We start from the raw sequence: 12,181 nt of genomic DNA, 5'->3' as shown, positions 1-12,181 counted from the left end.
ACAAGAGGTTTAAAGTCGTGCACATGCATATGTACTAATTAAAGTAGGACAGAGCTCATGCACAGCCTATTAATCATCCTGTGTGTTTAAGGAGCAGACACCTGTCTCATATCTATCATTTGTGGTTTTATTTTAGACACGTTAAATGGAAAAATAAGCATTTTTTTACTCACTGGTGTTGAGAGGCTTTTGTAATATCATTCTGAATTTGCTAACCTTCATGTGGCATGATTCATGCTTGATGGTGGTTGCTTAATAAACAAAGCCTGTTTATGTGACTATACTCACCCGTTGTAAACGTGTTGGCTAGTCACTCCAATTAAACAATGCTTACATTCACAGTTCTGAATTTTGGACACTGAATACATTGCCTATGGTCTTTTTAGCTTGTAATGTATATTCTCTCACAGAATTGGTTGATGAAATTTTATAGATGAGTTTTATATCCTTTTATATCTGCTTACTAAATTTGTATCTTCCTAAGACTCAAATAATTCAACATTGCCAGCTAATTTTTATTTTATTTTTCACATTCTCACCTTTCTCCTTGGGAATTAATTTTCTTAGTTACTTTAAAAATTGTCAGTCAGTGTTTGTAATAACAAAAGTAACACCAGAAGAAAGTGGCAAAGGTTAGACTTTGTTCAAGAAAGAGACTTCTCAGAATTCGAAACAAATTTTTAATTGGACATAGTTAATTTTTAATTTTCTTTTTTGTTACATCTCAAATGAATTAATGGCATTCATTATTCCATAGAAAATTGAGGTAATCTGCCTTTAAAAAGAGAAAGGAGAGGTAGGCATATCTGGGTAACCGTAAAGGTCTTTATCCTGAATGACATGGGAAACAGAAGAAATTGAATGGAAAAGTGGAAAGTTGTCTCTGACACACCCTAGAAAACAGAAAACACCAGTCACATTAATACTCCTAAACCATAGTAGTCACACACATATCTGTTTGTCGTGGAAAGATTCTACTGGTTTGAAATTCTGTTTGTAAAATGGGTAATAGAAATGGGTATGGCAGTGTTTAACAACAGATGGAATGGGCACAAGTGCTCATTTCATCTAACCTCTTCACATGTTAGCTCTCTTCTGCAAGACTGCTCACGTGCTACACCTCTTAGTGGCTTTCAGTAGGGTATTGTGTTTTGCTACTGTTTCCATCCAACTTCCATTTATTGTGGAATATCTGTCTAAAATTATAAAACTTCAGAAACACAGATTCCTCAGTAGCCAACCCTAGATCAATGTTGAGTCCCGATCAAGATTCTGTGCAGAGGGGAGCTTCTGAGCTGGAGTGACTTAAATAGCTCCCTGAATCCATTAACTTGTAAGTTTAAGATTTTGTGTCTTGTGGTGATTTATTTTACTGTCCTCTGGCTGAAAGATTTATCTTGAAGGAAATACCTTGATATTCAGGCTCATTCATTTTCATTCCTTTTACTAGTAGGCTCTTTAGAGCACACAACATAAAGGTGTTGAGGAAAAACCAAAACTAATATCTTTTAAATAAATTTAGAATTATCTTTTCGTCATACCACATTTTATGGTTACCATTAATATCTCTGCAGACTTCTTGTAGTTAAAAGAAGCAGCAGCGCACATGACCCTGGGAATCTAAAAGAAAGTAATCTGCAGAAGGGAATTAGAGTTGCAGACAGCTTTGATACATTAAGAGGATATACTGAAATAATTTTTAGCCATGTAATTTTTGGAGGGGAAGAGGACCTGCTGTGTTTGGAGCTAACTGGAAGCTGTGTCTGCAGAACAGGCAGCAGGAAAACACAAGTCCATTCTGCTGGTAGTCTGAGTGTAAGTGCGACTTTGATCCAAAAGCAAAGTGACAAGGCTAGGGAAGCCAATGCATTATTTTGGGTGACTGCCAGGAAGCAATAATTGTCTTTGTTAACAGCTCTGGTCATTAAGATCTTTATTCTAAAACCAATAACCTAGTGAAGTCCTTTATAAAAACACTGTGTATATAAAAATAACATTAATATTTGTATTTATCTGTGTATACGTATATGTACACAGATGTCCATATGTTTGTATTTATATAAATTCTCTTGAATAAATTATGACAATATTGCACATATTACTATGGAAGACCATAAGCAAGGCTAATTGTGTAAGGAAGAAGTATCTTGTTAGAACAACCATTTGAGAGGGAGGGAGGCACAGACAGGTGTTTAGGCCTGTATCCCATCCAGACTGAAGATTTGGTTGTGTCTGAATGCTAATCTGTTCTCTCCATCTATGCTACCAGACTGTGTTACTTGAATGATGCTGTCACTTTAATGTCATTATTTTCTCTTGCCATGACTAGCTGTTTAATGTTTACATTTACAGTCCTTCCTGGGATCTGCACTACTGTGATCATGCAAACTAAGCAGAAAGATATTTAAGCTAGTCTGTAACCAGAATTTCTTTTTTGCTTTCTTGTCACAATTCGTTTCTTCTGTACAGCATAAGTTTGTGCTGAGGACTGATACATACTCACACACACCTTCCCTACGGTGGTGCTGTGCTCAACCTTTGATTCTAAGTGCAGCTGTAGAAACTTTTCTGAAATACCTATATTACCTATGATACACCCTGTTTAGATTATTTCTGAAATGCACCTGTTACTGTGCATAACAAATGGAGTTGTCAGACTTGATGAGATTTTATTGTGTTTAGTCTCTTTAGTTGAACCGTCTTGGAACTGACTTGTTTACTCCAACGGTTACATGGATTGCAGCTACATGAGTACAAGCTAATATGATTGTGTCTGGGCTAAAGCAGATAAGAGGCACGAAATGTAGTGACATCTTTGTGTTATCAAGCAGCTGATGAAGTAAAGCATAATAAAGAAAGATGATGCTTGGTGGACTACATTTTAATGTTTGCTTTAGGAAAAGCACATTCTTGATATGGGAGACTTGTGACAACATGGTAGCTTGGAGGACGAGGACTCAAGTATGCAGAATTGCAAAGATTTACTCCCAGTAAGGCTGTTCCATAGAAATGCTGAAGCTGTGGGTTTATTTAGAGCAAAAAATTATTTCCTGTGAACTGAATCTGAAATATTTGAGATACCTACTTTGTCTAAAAGGGTCTGTTTCATTAGAGCCCTATAGGTGCTGGCTCTCTTAAACATTTCCTTAATCAGCCTTTTGGTAAATTTGCTGTCTCCAAGCTTGCTTATATGCAGCAAGTTGCTGAAGTCTGTAGTTGTGTTTGAGAAGTCAGGTAATTTATTGCTTTCATGACAGCCTAGCTGTTCAGCAAATGGTTTATAGTGATTTATGTGTAGGGATAGAGGAACTGACTTGAGCAGGAGGGCTGTGAAATGGTCAATCTGTTTTCAGAACCTTACATCTGGAACAATGTCAGATAGGCAGTATTATTAAAACTATAAATGGTAAATCTATTTTGTACAGTACAGGTTAGCTATGTTAAATCCTGTGATACTGGATTGAGGAAAATTTAGAAATCATTCTGGGGACTGGAGAAGAAGACTGAGAATACATATGAGAGTCACACAGATAGTCTGTTACAAAGCTTGAAATATGTGTTGAGTTGACCCTAGTCAGGAACTAAGCACTCACTAGCTACTCACATTTCCCTCTCCCTCTCCCATGGGATGGGGAAGAGAATTAAAAGGGTTGTAATAAAGACAGTTTAATAAGTGAAAGAAAGAAACAAAAAAACCCAAGTGATGCAAATTCAGTCACTCACCATCTCCCACCAGTAGACAGATGCCCAGTCAGTCCCCAAGCAGCTGCTACATTTAAAAGACCAAACCCACAGGTTTTATTTGCTGAGCACAACATTAAATGGCAGGGAATATCCCTTTGGTCATTTCTGGTCAACCATCCCAGCTCTGTCCTCTCCAAACATCTTTCCCAGCCCCATCCTACTTGCTGAGGGTGCAGAGTGAAAAACAGAAAAGGCCTTGGTGCTGTGCAATCACTGTTCAACAGCAGCTGACACACTGATATGCTGTCAACACTGGTTTAGTCCCAGATATCGAATACAGGACTGTACTAGCTGCTATGAAGCATCCCAGCCAGAGCCAGTACAGTCTTCTGCAGTATCTAATAGAATAAAAATACATTAAGAAAACATTTTGAACTCTACCAGGTCAGTGTAATTTGGGATTTTGAGAAGATGGCATTTGAGCATGGAAAAAACAATCTCCAGATTGTACTTTTGGTTAAACAAGATGCAGTCTTTTCTTTCTTGAGAATACTGATTCCATTCCAGTCCATTTTGGATGAACAATACAGGTGCTATATTTCTGTACAATGGCTGTGGACTTGGAGAATAGCACAAAATGTCTATTGTCTGGCATAACAGATCTTACTTGTTTTCTTCCTTATTTCTTAACTGAGTGGGGACGTTCAAATTTTCAATACACTGTATTGTCTTTTTTGAATTTATGACCTGAAAGTTAAGATGTTAGTGCCTGTGGAAGAAAAGCATGTAGAATATGTGTATATATATATATATATATATATCAGACATTACGGCACACATGTTTTTAGAGAAGTACACTCAAATTATATACAAGGGAAAGTATTCTCCAAATGCATGTATTAAAGCAGTGACATATCTGCATGGAGGATGTTTCATTAATACAGTTAAAAGAATGTAAGAACATGTGATAAAATTACACAAATTAAATGCTAGACTATCTTTATAAGTTAATCTAAAATGTCAAGTGTCTTTTTTCCAATGGTATCAAGCATGCATGTCCTATGTTGGCACTATGGCAAAAGTTCATCTAGGTGGAGGTCTTACTGTGGCAGTGATAAGACAGAAAGTGTGTCTGTATAAACATTCAGCAGGGCTGAGGTGCTGTTGGAAAGGGCTGGATAGTTGATTAGGTCACAAACTATCATTATCTTTTCACAGTATGTGTGGAAGTAGCTTCTGGCTTTCTACATTTTATTATGGTCAAACCTGGAATCATCTTCAGGTTTGTCAGACTGCCTGTTCAGTATTTTCACTTGTTTCTTGTGATGAATAGGAAGTCACACAGATTATTTTTTTTTTTGCCAACACTTGTGATGTTTCAGATGAAAAGAAAGAATCAACAAATAAAAGCCTCACCTTCAAGTGTCACCTTATTGTGGAAATTTGAATAAAACAGTGGCTTATAAAGTTTGTCTGTTAAGTAAAACATTGTCAGTTAACTTGTCTGTGAAATGCAGCACTGTAATATTCCACTTTTGTGTGTATACATCAACCACCACAGCTAATATGGGAAGTAGGACTTTGTGCTTAATGTGTATTTTTTATTTAGTTATTTTTTGCAAGTTTTTGTCCTTTATGTTAATCTATAATAAATGGTTGACTGTGAACTCACCTTCATCTAATATGGGTTTAAATAATTTGAAATTTACAGTTTCAGTAAATTCAGTATTTCAACTCTCAGAGATTCTTACAGCAGCTTGCAACATAAACTCAGGTGTAGTGTGAATAAAAGTTAAAAGTCCACAAGCTTTTTTTCAAATGATGCACGTCTGAAAGTTTTGGGTTATCCAAGAAGTGGTAATAAGGATAATTTGGTGTAAATGCTTAGCTGCCTTGATCTGCTAAGTAGCTTAGGGTAATTGTAAATGGAAATAGGTTTGCCTCTTGCTTCTCTGAGTAATGAAATGCTATCCCCAAGAGCTGTCATAGCAGCTATGTTTCTCATCTAAATAACATTGTACTATTTTGTGTACAAGTCTTGTCATTCACTAGTATGCCTGTTAATGAACTGCTTAGGTAGCCTGATCAGGTTCACACTTGAACTATATTAAAAGTGTTAGTATAGATAGCATTAGGGCTTTTTGGTTTTGGGTTGTTTTGTTGTTTGTTTTTTTTTTACTAATTATTTAAATAGCTTTGTCCTACCTGTGAAAGGTGGATTTTTTGTGTGTTTTTGTTGTGGTGTTTTTTTAACCTTTTCATTGCTTCCAGCCTGCTACTTAGCGTTTGATTTGAAGAAAATTAGTATTTTTTTAATCACTTTTGCCTTGTAGGTTAATCTCCGAGCCACTGATGTGAAGCTTATGCGCCAGCTACTCATCATCAATGAAAGTATTGAATCAATCAAGTGGATGATTGAAGAGAAGGCCATTGCCAGCAGAGGTAGCAGTTTGAGTGGCAGCTTGTGCAGCTTGCTAGAAAGTCAAGAGACATCCTTCCACGGCAGCTGTAGCAGTTTACGAGACTGTAGCGATGGACTGGATGGAATATCAGTGGGGAGTTATTTGGACACCTTAGTGGATGATGTCCCTGGTCACCAAACCCCTTCAGATATGGACCAGTTCAGTGATTCTTCTATTATGGAGGACTCGCAGCCTCTGCATAAGCATCCCAGAATTGATTCTGATGAGTACTACTGTTTTGGTTAATAAAAACAAGTTTGTGGGACATCAATTCACTCATACTTACCCTTTTTCTTTGCTGCTATTTTGTTTCATGTGCAAACCCCCAAACTTCTTTGGAAGGATAACATCATATGATACTTTGATTCCACTCTATAACTTTTCTGTTGCTTCTAATACATTTGCTCCTTGATGGGTTGGGCTTTCCTCCTCCTCACCTTTTTTAATTTATTGTTGCAAATTTCCTTTTTTTTGTTTTAATATTTTGCAATGCTTTATTTACAGGTCTTTAAAAGTGGTGAAGGAAAAGCTTTATCTTTAAAATGAGACATTGAGTGAATGAGAGCAACAATTTTGTATTTGTTGGCAATAAAATATCTTCTGAAATATATATATATATATATATGTTGTGGTAAATTTTCTTGACTACCAAGTTTGGCCTTTCCAAAGACATTGATCGTACTGAGCCTTAAATATGAACCTTGAAATACCTCTACAAAATACTTTTTCTTTTGTAAGCAATGATATTTGATTCTGTCAAGCTGTCTTAAGTTGGAATATAAAGTATCTTAAACTTTTCTGTGTGAGGTTCTTTCTTGTTGAATGTTCTCATCCTTCTTTAAATTCTGAGCTTCGTTGGAGTCTTGCATTGATGCATATACATACCGAAAGCTCTGTATAAGAGTATATTTTATATTTGTGCTTCCTAACTTTTCATTTGCATTGAACCTGCAGTTTTATAAGCACAGTCTAGATATGTAAAAAACAATTTAAAAAATAAATAAAGCAGCATCCCACATTAAAAATATAAATTCTGATTTTTTGAATGCTGAGCCAGAATTCCTCAGCAGTTATTTTTTTAATGTAATTTAAAGATTTGACAGTTTTTATCTTCAAATTGTGAGGGATTTAGAGTGCACTGGTGAAATGTTTTACATGAGACCATATGCTAGAAGGAATGCCCTGTATTGCTTTTTTATGTATACCCTCATCCTTAATAAGTTTACTTTGCTCTTACTATTATTACTAAGAGAAAATGCTGCCATCCTACCTTTTTGTTTCCTGTTTTACAAGTAAGAGTTTGCTTTAACCTTTTTGTGCCTACTGGTACAGTTGAGAGCTATGGCTATTCATTCATATTGGAAGCATCCGAGAAGAAAAACAGGAACTGCTGTGTGGGAACTATCTGGTTTTGAGACTCCCCTGACCCATGCTTTTGTGTTGAAGATTAGGAGGCAGATTATTCTTTTAATTGCTTCAGAAACATAAAGGAACAAGATTTTATCCTTCAACAGTAAAGAAAAATAAGAATAAAAGAAATAGAATTGAACTGGACACTTTCACAGATTCATGAATATGTATTTCTAATTTACAAATAGTGAAAAAGATATTGATACTTACACATCATCTAAAAGTGTCCTATCTTGCCATGACTGTATTCTGGCTGCCAGTAAAGCATGAAATTCTATCACCAAAGAAACTAATGTTTGCCAAGTATAATACAGACTCCCTATTTAAAATACATTTTACACATTCTGAAGAAATAAAGCTAGTATATGCAGCAGTCAATGTATGTTGGTTTGGTTATTTTGAGATAAAGTGATAGGTCCAGTAAGGTTCTGCTCTTCTAAGCCATGTTTCCATGGATCTGTCTTGTCCAGCCTTGATCAACATCAAACATGGAGAAAAGGTAAAAACTCAAGGAATGGAAAGTGACAATTATTGCTTTGTGATTAGCTCCATTACTTCTCAATACAGTGGATGCCTGTGTCCCTCAGAATTAGAAAACAAGATATGTATATTTTCCTTCAGACATCATGGTTTATTCAAATAGAATAATGTGAGTGAAGAAATGTGTTGTTACCAGGGATAAGGCTTCCCAGTTCTACTTCTGAGATCATCCAGGGTATTGCAGATAGCTTGAAGGAAAAGGGCAGCAAGCCCTCAAGTGAAAATGCTGTGCTGACTTAACATTTTTAAGATTTTCAGTTCCTTCCCCAGTTTATGACTGTTGAGCATAATTTGTAAAAAATAATGTTTGAAGAAAAAACTATTTCTCAGTATACCATTAAGTGTAACATCAACTGTGAATTAAAAATAGGTTTTATTACTTTATATTATTTAAATCTAGGGAACAGAACTAACTCCTTGGTGTAAAATGGAGACTATCTTGAAAGTTTTCTACCTTTATTGCTTGGCATGGGAGTTAAATATCAGGATGCATATTCTCTCTGAATGTAATGAATGGGCAATATATACAGCCTTTGCTTCTGCAACTGAGATTTTGGGCAGTAGGCCAAGACACACATAAAATTTTTCTACTATGAAGGAAATTCAAAAATGTTCTTAACATACCTTCATAAATATCCCCTAGAGTTATGCTGGAATTACTTCAAGGAAAATACAGACTGTAGCTGTCACCCACCCACCTACAGTTGTAATACTGGATAAAGAGTGATAGATTTATCATATTATGATTAAAAAGTTCATTTAAATGGGAATCAAAGCTGGCAGGAAAAAAAAAAGAAGCCTGCTAATAGAATTGGTGAAGTAAAAACTGTATATGATTAGAAGCTTTTATTCCTGTGTGTCTCTTGACTGAAAGTGGAGAAAGAGTACAAATGACAAAATAGAGATGCTGAGAGACTGTTAGAAGGAAACAAGAATTTCGAGGTGTTGTGTTCCTCATATCCAGGAACATGAACACCTTGGGTTTTATTTTTGAAGCATGAAAACTTCAGATATTTAGGTTTGACTTAGATTCATTAATTGCATTAGCTTCATAGCCAAAAGATAGTGATTTACTCTTCATGCTTAAGACAGACCATAAAATTTTATTATCTCCTAAAATGAATTCAATAACTTACAAGTGAACTACAACTTCACTATTAAAATGGAAAATATTAAATGCTCCTTAAAAATTATTCACATTGGGTATTTAATTTTGTTTTTTAAGCAGTTTACATACTTGTTGGAGAACGGCTTGCAGAGAGCAAGGCCATGGGTCTCTGCAGGAGCTGATTGCAGCCATCAGAGGTAAACAAAGGAAAAAACCCAGGGTACAGTTATGCTTACAAAGGACTGTTGTGTTAACAAAGAGAGAAACTGAGGTACACAATGGCCTTGAGTGTGATGCTAAACAACCTTGGGAAAGAGGGCAGGCCAGAAGAGGGAAGATGTTGTGACATACCTGAAATGCCACAAGGGGCTGGGATATTATAATGTAGCCTTTTACACGTATCCAATAGATTTGTGAGTAGTGTACATGATTATTGTAGAGTGCTTATTTAAGGGATGATTTCTTTCAATAAAGTTGAAGCTTGCTCTATCATTCGTATTGAATCGGCTGCTTGCTTCCTCCGCCCGCCGCACATACTTCCTCCAGCTTCCTCTTGACTTGATTGATCTTGGTCTTGCAAAATCTTTGTCTGGTTAAAAGGGATCTGGATGTCCTCTTCTAGCATTTTGCAGACCTGGGTTCTTTTTTCCCTTGGGTTTCCTTGTAACTAAAACCAATAACTAAAAAACTATAGTAGGGCAGAATATCTGAAAGCATATTACAAAGCTATGTCTGTTGCAAATGGATAAAAGCAACAGATTTTTTTTTTTAAGTGGAAAAATAGCAAATATAATTAATTTATTCTCTGCCATTTTCTATCATCTTGGCTTTTCTGTCACTTAGCTTGGTTCCAGGAATGACAAACAATTTCAAGACAATTTGTGAAATCATAGACAATGAGCAACAGCCAGTCCACTTTTATTTCCATACTGCTGAAGTTTTGTCTTTGAAAGACATTCTACTATGTAAGCTGTATAATTCAGAAACAATAAGGGACGGTCTTTCTGTTTTAAAATAACTGTTTCCTGCTAATAATAGTCACCATGTAGTAAATGGATGTGCTCTTGTTCACAAACAATTAAAAGATTAAAAAAATATTTCTTCCAAGACAGTCTAGCTGTGAAATTCTGTTGCACTTTAAAAAGAGCAATTAAAATTCTTTGAAATCTCTCTGCCAGCTACCAGGTCTAGTATTGATCTCAAGGTTTCATGACTGTGTCTCCACAGATGCTGTGAGAGGATGAAGAACGAAGCAGGAACTCTTGGATCCATCAGTAGGCCAGAAACATTGTACTAGGACACAAGACAGACCAGCATCTCTGCCTTTGGAGGGCATACTATCGCTATCCTGCAAACTGGAGCAGGATGTAAAAATAAGGCAGAAAAATGGTGTGTCTGTCTTCTTAAAATGAGCCCTGACTTTTGAAGGGAGTGGTAAAATGCTGGAAGTACTGTCAAAATGTTTGAAGGTTTGACGTTTCAAAAATCTTTCTCTGCATTTCCCTTTGAGAAAGAGAACTGGGTTAGTCAAGGTGGGTAAAGTACAGTCTGTATTGACTATTTACACCATGTAGCTGCATCTCATATAACCTTACATAATCCACAGACAAACTGTGGGTTTTTTGTTTAGTAATCTTAAGCATTTATTAAGATACCTAAAAAGCCTGTGCTCGTATTTTTCATGTTGCCAACACCTCTTCTAAAGCAAGTGTAAAAGATGTGTTTGATATCAGGAATTAAGATATACCAAGTAAACATGAGATCAGTAGAAAGGATGCATCACCTTACAGGAAAGGAGGCTTTGTATCACTTTAAGTGTGCTCTCTTACAGCAAGTTTATCTTTCCAGAATAGCTATGAATTTATTATAAAAACAGTATAAGAGCATTCTGCCCTGAAACAAATAGATTTTCCCTTACATAAATTAAAAAGACATTAATACTGCCTGCAATTGATGTTTCCATTGGTCAGAGATGAAATTTCCCTAGTATGTATACCTACAGTGAAAATAAGACAATTTCTTTATTTTTCCCCTATGGAATTTTCTGTGCTGTGGCATACCACTAATAAGATAAACAATCTTCATGGAGTCTTTTCAAAAGCATGCTCTTCAGCAAACATGTCTGGTCTCAGGGCTGACATTTCCCTATAGTCTTTCTTGGTTTCATTGGCTCAGTCCTGAAAGAAACATGTCTGAAAAGATATATCTTTTAGTAACTGTTAGGGGACCACATGATACAAATGTCCGAGACAAAAACTGGTAATAATTTAAAAAAAAAAAAAAAAAAAAAAAAAAAGAAGTTTGCAGAAACTATGTTGGCATTCCCTAGCAATTTTTTTTTCCCCCCTTATTTTTGTCTAACACCAATATGGAGAGAAAACAGTAGATTGGCCCCAAAGGTCTGAAATCATGTTTTCACCTGTAGACTGCAGAGCACATTTATCCTCAGTGAAAACTTGTCAGCACTGCTGGGTCCAACATTTTACAGCTAAGATCTATAACACTATAATACATTAAAAACCTTTCATAGGATCACTGAATTGATTATCTTCTGGAAGCCTGAAAGACCACTGAAACCTTTTTAATTTACAAAGGATACAACTTTGATTTTGTGAAGGAAAATATTATTGTTAGAACAGCATAAATTCTGGTGTATGAATTACGAACTCAATGGACAAAGTACACAATAAAATTAAAAATCTTTTGTGTTAGGTTTATCTTATAGTAGACTATGTTCTCTTCTATGTTGTTGGAGACAATGTTTCTCTTCAATGTTTGTTATACCACTTGAAAATAAAAAATTTACTTTTTTTCAGATGGCATTATGTGAGGTTTTGTCACAACTGTTCAAAGTTGTAACATCAAACAGTTGTAGTTCCTTATTTAAAACCATGCACTAAAATACTGAGTTAAAAAAAATAGATTTTAAGCTTTAGAAATTATCATTGTGAACTATTTATTTTTGAGCAGTATGGAT

The 12,181-nt window shown here is 35.6% G+C and overlaps 1 protein-coding gene across 2 annotated transcripts in view; it reads left to right on the top strand.

The window, feature by feature from the left end:
• The window catches only part of LURAP1L (leucine rich adaptor protein 1 like), a 27,776-nt gene extending 16,329 nt beyond the window's left edge, over positions 1 to 11,447 (top strand). Inside the window, exons 2-3 of one of the 2 annotated variants that reach the window (XR_012635604.1) lie at positions 6,018 to 9,401; positions 10,432 to 11,447. Coding sequence is in view for 1 of the 2 variants with exons in the window: in XM_074932751.1 (XP_074788852.1) it covers positions 6,018 to 6,392 (375 nt within the window). In the remaining variant the exon portion in view is untranslated. Of the gene's footprint in view, positions 1 to 6,017; positions 10,186 to 10,431 lie in introns of those variants that run through there. The other variant, XM_074932751.1, reaches the window with a different exon arrangement.
• Positions 11,448 to 12,181: the final 734 nt, after the last annotated feature.

The sequence above is a fragment of the Athene noctua genome, chromosome Z (genome assembly GCF_965140245.1).
Source record: "Athene noctua chromosome Z, bAthNoc1.hap1.1, whole genome shotgun sequence".
Lineage (NCBI taxonomy): Eukaryota > Metazoa > Chordata > Aves > Strigiformes > Strigidae > Athene > Athene noctua.
The sequence above is the reverse complement of the archived record's forward strand: the minus strand, read 5'-3'. Positions and strand labels throughout refer to the sequence as shown.